This window comes from Vicugna pacos, chromosome 1 (assembly GCF_048564905.1).
Source record: "Vicugna pacos chromosome 1, VicPac4, whole genome shotgun sequence".
Classification (NCBI taxonomy): Eukaryota; Metazoa; Chordata; class Mammalia; order Artiodactyla; family Camelidae; genus Vicugna; species Vicugna pacos.
In genome coordinates, this window is record NC_132987.1 from 53,968,254 (window position 1) to 53,979,250 (window position 10,997).

General features: G+C 38.5%; 1 protein-coding gene and 1 long non-coding RNA gene across 4 annotated transcripts in view; one reads left to right on the plus strand and one right to left on the minus strand.

Moving 5' to 3' along the window:
• Window positions 1–10,997, plus strand: part of MAP3K13 (mitogen-activated protein kinase kinase kinase 13) — an 81,147-nt gene that overhangs the window by 55,210 nt on the left and 14,940 nt on the right. For both annotated transcript variants that reach the window (XM_072962244.1, XM_031682437.2), the window contains exons 5-7: window positions 1,193–1,351; window positions 3,140–3,298; window positions 3,907–4,015. In XM_072962244.1, the coding sequence (XP_072818345.1) occupies window positions 1,193–1,351; window positions 3,140–3,298; window positions 3,907–4,015 (427 nt within the window). The remainder of the gene's footprint in view (window positions 1–1,192; window positions 1,352–3,139; window positions 3,299–3,906; window positions 4,016–10,997) is intronic.
• On the minus strand, window positions 4,167–10,133 carry LOC140696768 (uncharacterized). Of its 2 annotated transcripts, XR_012073261.1 has the most exons (4): window positions 10,018–10,133; window positions 7,627–7,780; window positions 5,207–5,428; window positions 4,167–4,253 (listed from the first exon to the last, which is right to left on the minus strand). It is a non-coding gene; the product is annotated as an uncharacterized lncRNA (long non-coding RNA). The 2 variants fall into 2 exon arrangements; XR_012073256.1 differs by lacking the exon at window positions 4,167–4,253 and having other exon boundaries at window positions 5,096–5,428.

A 10,997-nucleotide genomic window follows, 5' to 3' on the forward strand; every position in this document is an offset into this window, starting at 1 on the left:
AGCTATTTGCAGGAGAGCCATCTGACACTGGTGGGGAGGGGAGCAAATGTCAAGTTCCTGGTTCAAATAGAGAAGAGAGGAGATGGATTGAGAAGTTTTCTGTTTTCTAGCTGCCTTGATTCTGATAGTGTTTGAGTACTAAGCCTTCTTACTGTTAAAAATAGGTCTCTATATCATTAAGCTTCTGAAACCCTAACTGATTATCATTCAAAAGTTCTAAACAGGTTATTTCAAGTGAATCCAGTCTAGTGTGTGAGGATGCTGATACTTTGGATTTGACTGCTACCACACTCACTTTAGGGCTAGCAAAAGCAGTCTGAGATCACATCTCAGATCACTGCTGTAACAAGTAAAACATGGCTTGTGTGGAATCTACTTAAGCTTAATTTTACTTCTGCTTTTCCTTATCAACATTAATGGAATCACAGCACACTTACTAGCCTTTTATAGTAATGAATCCCTTGTGTCGTGGTCCCACGTGTGATTTTAATTGGCCATCATTTAAACAGTGTTTTAAAAGAAGTGTTTTTCCTGTTGGATTGTCTGAGACCAGCAGGGGTGAAAACCAGTATTTATTGAGATGGGTGCTTTACATATCGTACCTCATTTAATTCAAGTGAAAACTCTGTGAGACTGTTGTTACAGACCCATAATCCCTTATCCAAAACCCTTGAAATCAGATGGTTTCAGAAATGTAACATCGGGCATTACCTTATACCCAGCAAAGTCTGGGGCAACACCCTGTAATCAGCCACATACATAAATCTGTAGCAAAACCTTTACAGTTGCACAAAGTGGGATAAATAATTTGAGTTTACCTTAAATATATGAAAAAAATTTATAAACCATTTTCAGAGATTTTTGAATTGTGGATAAGACACTGTGAGCTGAATTATCTCCATCTTACAGATGAGAAAACTGGCTTAGAAGAATTAAGTAACTTGGCAAAGGTCACCCAGTTAGCAAGTGGTGGAGGCAGGATCAAACCAGGTGTAGGCAGTCCACTGTGTTATGCTGCTTCACAAGTATGAATGATGCTGTTTCTGGTGTATAGCTAAGGCCCTAGTAGTCCTGGAGCTTGCAAGCTGAATTCTGCAAGGTAGGAGGCAGCAAACAAAATCTTCAGTTGCCAGTTAGTTAAGATTTTCATTAGTACTAACGAACTGGGTGTTTTCTTTATTTCTCTTTAAAGTGTTTTAGTGACTCACACAGATGCAGTAAAAATTTCAGATTTTGGAACATCTAAGGAACTCAGTGATAAAAGTACCAAGATGTCCTTTGCTGGTACAGTCGCATGGATGGCGCCAGAGGTGATACGGAATGAACCTGTCTCTGAAAAAGTTGATATATGGTGAGTGGTACCATCTGTGCCAACTAGAAAGCTTCCCACTTTCACCCTATTAGTGTTTTCCTCTTTCATTTTCTACTTTCCCAAAATATCCTTGAGTGTTACTCACTTATGGTTGATTTCAGTCTCGTATAATCCAAGGTACTACCCAGCGTGATGATACATGGTAAGAAGGATTGGGAGAGGAGGAATTAGGGTGAATATCCATTCAGTAAATTATCAGTTCTGGGGACCCTCAGAGAATATGCTGAACTTTCTAGAAAAAGTTTACTTTAAATAGCCATTTACTGGAAAAGTCTTCCTGAAACATATTTTGTAATTCTCACCTTCTTAAATAAAATATATTAGTGTACCTCTTGGTGACTCAGACTGTCATTAGGTATATCAATGATATACTTGGCTGTGATACAGTTATATGCTTCAGACCTATTTGAGGTGTACAAGGCTGTTTGCCCTTTTATTAAACAGCTATGATGGGCTATGCTGTTTTTTTTAGTGGGGGAGGGAGCTTTTTAAAAAACTGTATCAACTTTTCCTCTGAGGTTATGTATCTCCTGCTATTAACAGTATATTTCTATATAGTTGCTTTTCTTCCATTTTTTAAATTGGCTAGTAGTAACTTTAGACTTAAAACCAAAATAACAGCATATATTAAAATTGCATGTAACACCAGAGTAAATAAGATCAAGTAGAAATGTGGGATCACTTGTAATTTGGGTGATTATTGCCAAAGTGTTCTCATTAGAGATTATACCGATGTATGTTCCCAACAGAAATGTGTAAGAGTGTTTTTTCAGTCTCACCAACAGACTGCATTAAACTTCGGGATTTTTGGCAACCATACAGGTTAGGGGGAGAGATAATCAGGCTTACTTATTTATTTTCAGAGGAGGTACTGGGGGTTGAACCCAGGACCCTGTGTATGCTAAGCATGCACTCTACCACTTGAGCTATACCCTCCCCTCCATACAAGTTAAAAAGTGGTGTCTTAGGTGCAGTTTTAATGTTTATTCCTCTTCTGATAAATAGGGTTGTACATTTTTTCATGTTTATGAACCTTTTGTAATTTCTTATTTGTGAACTACTCTTATTCTTTACTAAGCTTTCTAATCTTTTATTCTTATCAACTTATAATAGTAGTATATGTTAAGGCGATTAGCCTTTTGTGTATATGAATTACAGATGGTTTTCACATTTTGTTGTTTTGCTATGGTGGAGTTATTTTTTTTTCTGTGTTAAGTTTTTTTTTAAGCAGTTTATCAGTCTCTCCTTTTATGGCTTCTGGATTTCTTAACTAGAAAATCCTTTACCACTCTAAGATTATTTTTTTAATTCTCAGTGTTCTTTGAGGATTTTTATTATTTCATTTTTCTTTGATGCATTTGGAATTTATCTTGCTGTAAGATGAAGTATAGATTTACTTTTTTTCCCCAGTTGTCCCAACAGCATTTATTTGAATAATCAGTTTTTCCCACTAGTTTGAGATGTCACTTCTGTCATATACTCAATTCCTATATATATTTGGTCTGTTTCTGGATTTCTGTTCCATTCCGTTAGTCTGGCTGTCTATTTATCACCAGTGTTAATTATTGAGACCTTATTGTATATCTTAATATCTGATAGTGTTGGTTACCCCTCATTAATTTTTTTTTCAGAGTTTTCCTGGCCGGTTAAAATTCCTTATTAGAATTTTAAAACTGAGTCTATATTTGATTAAAAATTAATAAAGAACTAAAATACGAGTCAGTCTTTCTGAAATGTCTCATGTACATGTTCCTGGTGCTACCGTAGGTCTTTTGGAGTGGTGCTTTGGGAGCTGCTGACAGGAGAGATCCCGTACAAAGATGTAGACTCTTCAGCCATTATTTGGGGTGTTGGAAGCAATAGCCTACACCTTCCAGTTCCTTCCACTTGCCCTGATGGATTCAAAATCCTTATGAAGCAGACATGGTGAGAAATATGTTTCAATGTTCTCTTTTACCTTTTTCCTCAGAACCATGTTTAAAACTTCTCTATCCATATTTAAAACTGCAGGGAAATCTCTAATGCATATTTGGAGTGAATAGCCTTACTTTGTGTAGAGTCTAGGAGCCTTGGAATTTGAGAACCTTGGATTCCAATACTAGCTCTGCTCTTTTCCATCTGTGTAATTTTGGACATGTTGCTCAAGTATCAGTTTTCTCATCTGTAAAATGGGGATACCACCTACTCAAAGTTGCTGTCTTATAAGTAGTTAAAAATTATAAGGAAGGCATTTGGTATGATATCTGGAAGCAGTAAACTAAATTATAAATTATAAATATTATAAATTATAGCTATCATTACTTCACCAGTCCTAAGGGATCGTTATTATCAAACAGGTCACTGATCCTAGAGATTTCCAGTTCATCATCAGAGGTACCTCATACTTACAGTTTCCTTTTGCTCTTCAGTACATCAAAACTGCCTGAGATATAGCCACACATGGAGTCAAAAATGTCTTTTATAAAGTAGAATAAAATCTTTATCCTCCCAGACACAACTTCTAAAGTGCACGAGCTATTTTTTTTTACCCTTAGGCAGAGTAAACCTCGCAACCGACCTTCTTTTCGGCAGACACTCATGCATTTAGACATCGCGTCTGCAGATGTACTTGCCACCCCACAGGAAACTTACTTCAAGTCGCAGGTAAGTCTGGAAACTCTTCCAGGTGCTACTGAACAGACAGACAGGAAACTCTCAGTGAGAAGAAATAACTCCTGGAAGAGGGTATTGTGATTCTTATAACAATTATGTAACTATTCATTGTGAAGCAATAATGACACCACACACATTTTGGAGGTTTTTAAGCACTTCGAATATATTATTCTCTTACATGAAAATAACATTTATCAAAATGTCATCTTCATAGTGGGTTCTGGTGAAACTGTTGAAGAGAAGAGGAAAAGAGGATATGAAAACTGTAGTGGAAAAGCAGGATGGAGGTTCCTTAGAAGACTAAGTAGAGTTATCACATGATCCAGCCATCCTACTTCTGGGCATGTATCCGGAGAAAACTCTCATTTGAAAAGATACATGTACCCCAGTGTTCATAGCAGCACTATTTGCAATAGCCAAGACTTGGAAGCAATCTAAATGGCCATCAACAGATGACTGGATAAAGAAGTTGTGATATACATATATACATACTATATATATATATATATTTATACACACACACACACACACACACACACACACACACAGGTATACTAGTTAGCCATAAAAAACCATGAAATAATGCCATTTGTAGCAACATGGATTGACCTAGAGATTATCATACTAAGTGAAGTCAGAAGGCAGAGAAAGACAAATATCACATGATATCACTTTTATGTGGAATCTAAAAACTTATTTACAAAACAGAAACAGACTCACAGACTTAGAAGGCAGACTTGTGGTTACCAAAGGGGAAAGTGGGGGAGAGGGGAGGGATAAATCAGAAGTTTGGAATTGGCAGCTGCAAGCTACTATGTATAAAATAAACAACAAAGTCCTACTGTATAGTGCAGGGAATTATATTCAATATCTTGTAAGAAACTATAGTGGAAAAGAATTTTTTAAAAAAAGAAAACTGTAGTGTACATACATTTGAATTAGAATTTCTGCTGGCCTTCAGGAAAATACTGCTTTCCTTAAAGTTAGAAAAGCTAAAGTACAAAGGAAGAAAGTTAAATGCCAGAGAGAGCTCACGACAGAATTAGACCCAGAGAGAACTTTTTCTCTCACTTTGAGTTGCCTAGTAGCACCAAATGAAATAGAATTTAATGTACGTTAGCCTTTACTGTGTTACCATCCCAAAATTTATGGCTTAAAACAATAAGCTGTCGTTTAGCTCACGATTCTGTGGGTTGGTAGTTTGTTCTGGGTGATTCTTCAGCTGGCTTTGACTGGGCTCACTCACGTCTGCAGTCAGTTGCCAGGATGACTCGGAGGCTAACTGGTTCCAGATGGCCTTATTCACAAATCCACCGATTGGCTGGCTCTTAGCTAGGGCACCTCGATTCTCCTCCACGTGGCCTCTTATCCTTCAGCAGGCAAACTTGGGCTTGTCCATGTGGTCTTCTCAGGGTAACATGCAGCAAGAGAACAGGCCCCAGTGCACAGGTGATTTTCTAGCCTGTGCGTGCATCATGCCTGCTAAGGTCTCATTGGCCAGTGCAACTCACAGGCTAGCCCAGATTGAGAAACAGACTTTACCTCTTGACAAGAGAATCTGCCACCACACACATTATAAGGCAATTGGTGCGTTGGTGATAAATTTGTGACTATTAAGTAAAAATGCTGTAAATGGCATAAGGATTGATGCTCTAACCACTATCAACATTGCATAGGGAGTTGTGGGGGATCAGTATACATTAGGTCCTTACCCTCGTCAGACCCAGGCAATGGCAAAAGGAGTAAAAATAGGATGAAACTATGGCTTTGGAAATAAATATGATGATTGTAAATTATACCTTTATGCTTGTAGAATTTAACCATAGTATTACCCAGTTTCTTTTTCTATGGCTTTGTCTTACTTTCCAAAATGAATTTTTACAAGACAAATTCTATCTCTTCATTGACTTCCAGTAGGTTCATTCTTAGAGAAGACATTTTATTACCAATTAGTGTCTCGGTTTACTCCTAATAGCCCCCCATCGCTAATGGGTGATGAGTTTACCTACCAGAAAAGTATGCCTTGGAAGCAAACTGGACTGGGCGGGGCATCATCCCAGGGAGTTAAACAAGTCCTCCAATGTGCTTTATTACCTGGCCCATCCAGAGTACGTGGAGTACGTGCTTCTCTGGTGTTTGATAAACAGAGACACTCCACTCATCAGACAGCAGAGAATATCTTAATTAAAGCACAGGGATTTTTGCAGTTTCTAAGGAATGATAAATCAGAGACTTTTACCCTGTGGCCCGAAGTTCTAACACACTCTCTACAACCCACAAACTTAGCTCTCCCCACTGTGTGTCTTTAAATAGCCTGGCTTGCCCCTGTAGTTTTTTGGGTTTTCTGAGGGATTATTATATAAGTAAAGTGTTCGATCTTAGAGAAAATAAGAGGATAACTTCGTGACATTTCCTATGTTCTTTCATATGTACTCAGGTAAATTAATTCCCTTAGAACTGTTAAAACTATTGTCTATCCATACAAGTACATGTAGGTATTGGTTACTGGATGAGAAATCTTTCAGATATTTTCTTCTGTCAGTATTCAGAAAAAGACTTAGACCCTTTTGTGAAATGAAAGAGAATAACAGTGAGTACTCTCCAGGAATGTTTTCAAACTTTACAATATGGTTACAGTCACAGCTTTGCTTCCTTTACAATAAAACTGTATGTACCACAACTTCGAAAAGCAGTCTTTAGTGAGAGTATTAAGTCACAAGCCATTGAGAGTATAACTGTATATACTTGGAAAACATCAACTTCTAAACAGATTTTAGTTGAATGCTTCCACAGCATCACTTCTCAGCCAGTGCCACACTTTCTGAGTACCCACCACATGCACAGCACTGTGTAGTACAACTAAGGACCCACAGTTGGTATCCTCACGTGTACAAACTCACTTTTATTAATGCATGCAGCATTAACATTGAACTCAGAAAAGGTTCTCTTAGAGCAAAAATATGAAAAGGAGAGGAAGGGGAGGGGGAAGAATGGAAGGGAAGAACTTCGTGCATTGGACTCTTCCAGTATTCATAAATTCCTCCACGTTTTTCTCCCAGCATGAAATTTTACCTCTCCTTAAATAGCTCAAAATCTGCTACCTTTGCTAGTTCTAGAATTTTTCAGTTATTTACAAACTGATTTGTCTCTGGCTCATGGAAATAGAGTATTTATAAACTAACGAGGGACGCACTGGAAAAGTAACAGATTTGAACCTAAGCCCCTGTCCTGTGGTCTTGGAATAAGTCACTGAATTTCCCGAAACCTCAGCTTACACATCTAAACAATGAAGAGAATCATGCCTTCTCTTCTTTGTGGAGTTTTGGTGAGGATCAAATAAAATAAAAATAAAAATGCAAGTGCATTGTAAACTGTAAAGAACTGTTTGATTGTAAGATGTTATTATTCACCTCCCACAAAGCTATAAGAATTAAGCCTCCTTTGGGTTATTACACTCTGGATGCTTTTTCTGATGAACTTCTGAGATGGATAAGATGGCAGCTAGGAAACGCCTATTAATTGTGTTTTGACTTTATCCTCTCCCAGTGGGCAAGAACTGATGGTTTAGGACATAGTTTTGCCTTTTGATAGGACTCTTGTACCTGTGGTTTCGCATCCTGCCCACTCACAAAATCCTCTCTGCATCAGCCGTCAATCAATGGTTGTCAGCTGCTGGTCGCCACCTTCCCCCAGAACTGTCAGTCAAGAGAGCTGCCAAGAGCCCAGCTGACTCCATCCTGAGAGAAAATGCTTCATCTGTTTCTCATCCACAGCACATGTATAAAGAAGCAGCAATATATAGAACAGATGAACAAAGCAACCAATTTCAGCACAATATTAGATTCTGCCAAAGCTATTTCTTCATTCCTAGACAATAACCCATTTCTCCAAGTAGGCAATTATTGCTCCTGGTTTTCAATTCCATTTGATATAAGTCTTTAAAAAACATTTTAGCCTGGACCCAGATCCCAGCGGCTAGGTGGTCATGTGCCCTGCTTCTGAGCTCCTCCACAACCCTCTGCCCTTGTCCCATTCTGGTTTCCTTTTGAGTACGGCTGGGACCACCCAGAAACTCAGAGGCTGGCAGTTGCAGAGACACATAGCTCACTATAGGGATAGACTGTTCTCCCTAAAGAGTAATGTCATCGAACAAGTAGGCGCTAGGCCCAGGCTGGGCCCTGACCTGGGGAGGCAGTGAAGAGGACTCATGTGCCAATCAGGAGTTGGCCTTGTCAACCTCTAGGGCCTCTCTGGCCAGAACCTGTGATTTCTCACTACTTGGCCCCTCAGCATCCTGCTTCTCTATTCCTCAAGCGAGGCTGGAACTGGCTCAACTTCTTTTTTTACTTTATAAAAATTGTGGTAAAATATTCATATTTACATCTTAACGATTTTTAAATGTAAAATTCAGTGGCGTAAATTTCCTTCACAGTGTTGTAAAACTGCCACCACTGTCTGTTTTCAAAATTTTTCATTATCTCATTAAGCAGTAACTTCCCATTCTGCCTTCCCCACAGCCCCTGGTAAACCTCTGTTCTACTTTCTGTCTCAAACAATTTGGCCTAGTCTAGATATTTCATTGAAGTAGAATCATACAGTTGTTGTCACTAGTTGTCTTTTTGTGTCTGGTTTGTTGCACTTAGCATGTTTTTAAGGTTCATCTCTGTTGTCGCATGGGTCAGAACTTCATTCCTTTTTATGGCTGGATAATATTCTGTTGTAAGGCTATACCCCGTTTTATTTATCCATTCATCTCTTAATTCAGCTTCATTTTGACACCCATATTATGGGACAGGAGAGAAACAAAGTTTGGGTACAAGAACTTCAGTCTGTTGACTGAATAACTGAGAGACTGGAGAAGACAGAAACCTTCTAATGTTACAGCCTTCCCCAGGCCTTATCTGGGATATAAAGAGGATCCCATTCATGGTAATAACCCAAGTGTCACTATATCTTTTTCTTATCTGCTTACACAAGACTTTAGTACCTTCTCCCTCCCTCCACCCACCACATGCATTTTTGCAGAAATCCTCGGTGAGGAGTGGGGCTCTCAGATAGCCTCATATTAACGTCTGCCCTGCTTTCCACTGACTTTGGCTGTAACAGCAATCTTCCACCTAGCTTCTGCTGGGCATTACTTTATTGGTTAACACTTTTCTGCTAAAAGACTGTAGTCCCCAGCTGGCATCTGTTGATGCTGTGTATCCTTAAGGCACTACCATCACTCACCAGGAGCTACTGATTTTTGCTTTAACTGAAGCTCTGAACTTCTCAAGATACCAAAGTTGTGCATTGTTCTGTTTATGCAATGAATTATTCCTTTCCCTGTTGAGTTATATTTTGTTAAAGGTCACAAATACTGCTGGTTATGGCCCAAGGTTTTACAGGTATTTCAGTGAAACAATGGGAAATGCCTCTGCCACTCCTTGTGTTGGTGGCTTTGTTACAGGTCAAGATCACACAGGACTCCCCCTTCCCTGGTGTTTTCTCTCAGAGACTCCTTAATCTCTATGCAAATTGGCTTCAGCCTGCCCACCCTCCATCTCTTCAGATCTGCCTAGACATGTCTAAATTGCAGATTAAGTGCAAATTGGAACACCTATTATATAAAGATTCTAAGTATATGTGATAGAACTACTAATATCTACCAGCAACATGATACCTTTGGGGAAAACACATTATTAATCAGTACCTGGTGTTTTCCCACACATCCTTTTCCCTTCTTATAGGAGGGAACTTCTTTTGGGAAATATGCTTTCTTAATAAGTTTGAATCTTCAGAAGGTTCTCTTTAAGTTTCACATGCCCATAAACTAGATGTTAAGAGGTTTATTTCCTCTAGAATTTAAAAAATCTGATCTGTGATATCAATTCCTCACCACCAGAGGGAGGTATTCCTTTTCCTGGTCCCTTCTTTACACATTGGACTTTGATCCAGTGACGTTTTTCACAAAATAAGATGCTTTAAGGCCCACATTTAGGGCTCTCCCTTACCCTTTTAGGTCCAACCGCTCTTAATTGTCAATCTTTGGCCTCCTAAAGCTCAAATGCTCTTCCTACTTCATGACTTTGATCTGATGGCTGAGAGAACAATATTACCTGGGGTTCAACCAAACCTACATTTACTGCTTAGATACGGTCAAAGACTGTTAACCAAACAATGGGCAGAGCATTCTAGATCTTGGCTTTCTGATGACATTGTTTGGCAGGTTTGGTGCCTGAAAGTTGATTCACAGAAATCTCTCGCCAATGGTCAGTCTATAGATAGATAGATAGATAGATAGATAGATAGATAGATAGATTGATCAATCTAACATATTATAAACAGATTTGCAGGATAATTACTTTCTAAATAATTGCAACACAATTTCCTTCATAAAAATAAATGAGAAACAGCAAATCTGGGGAGAAAACTTCTGTAATTTTACAATTACTTAACCATAACTTTTTCCTTGATTTAGAGAGATCATTTTTAACATGAATTTAAAAGTAATAGAATAGCTCTAGAAGAAGATGATAAAAAAAAGAAACACTTAGCTACATATCTAGTCTTTACTGGAGATTTTTCTTAGATAAATTCGTTAGCTTCTTGGGATGGTGGTGTATAGGCATAATTTGAAGAAGCAGCTCCTTTAGCTGTTTCTTTAGAAGTGACCTATAGACTATATTTCTGCAGAGACTTTCCTACCTCCTAAAACATAGTTAAAATTGGTCTGAAATTCCATGCTTACGGAAAGGCCAATGTCCTTTTTAACACTTCCGTGAATTCCTGGGAGGTTTATAATTTCATGGACATTCTGGCCCTGCTTTCCTAAAATTCTTGCTCCCCACCCTCATCCCTGGCATCTTGTGGTTGCTTCTTTATCTTTGTCCTGTTGTTGACCCAAATATGAAGTTCCTCACCTTTCCTTAACTTAAAAAACAAACAAACAAATAAAAACACTCATCCAACATCAAGGTGAATGTCAGAAACT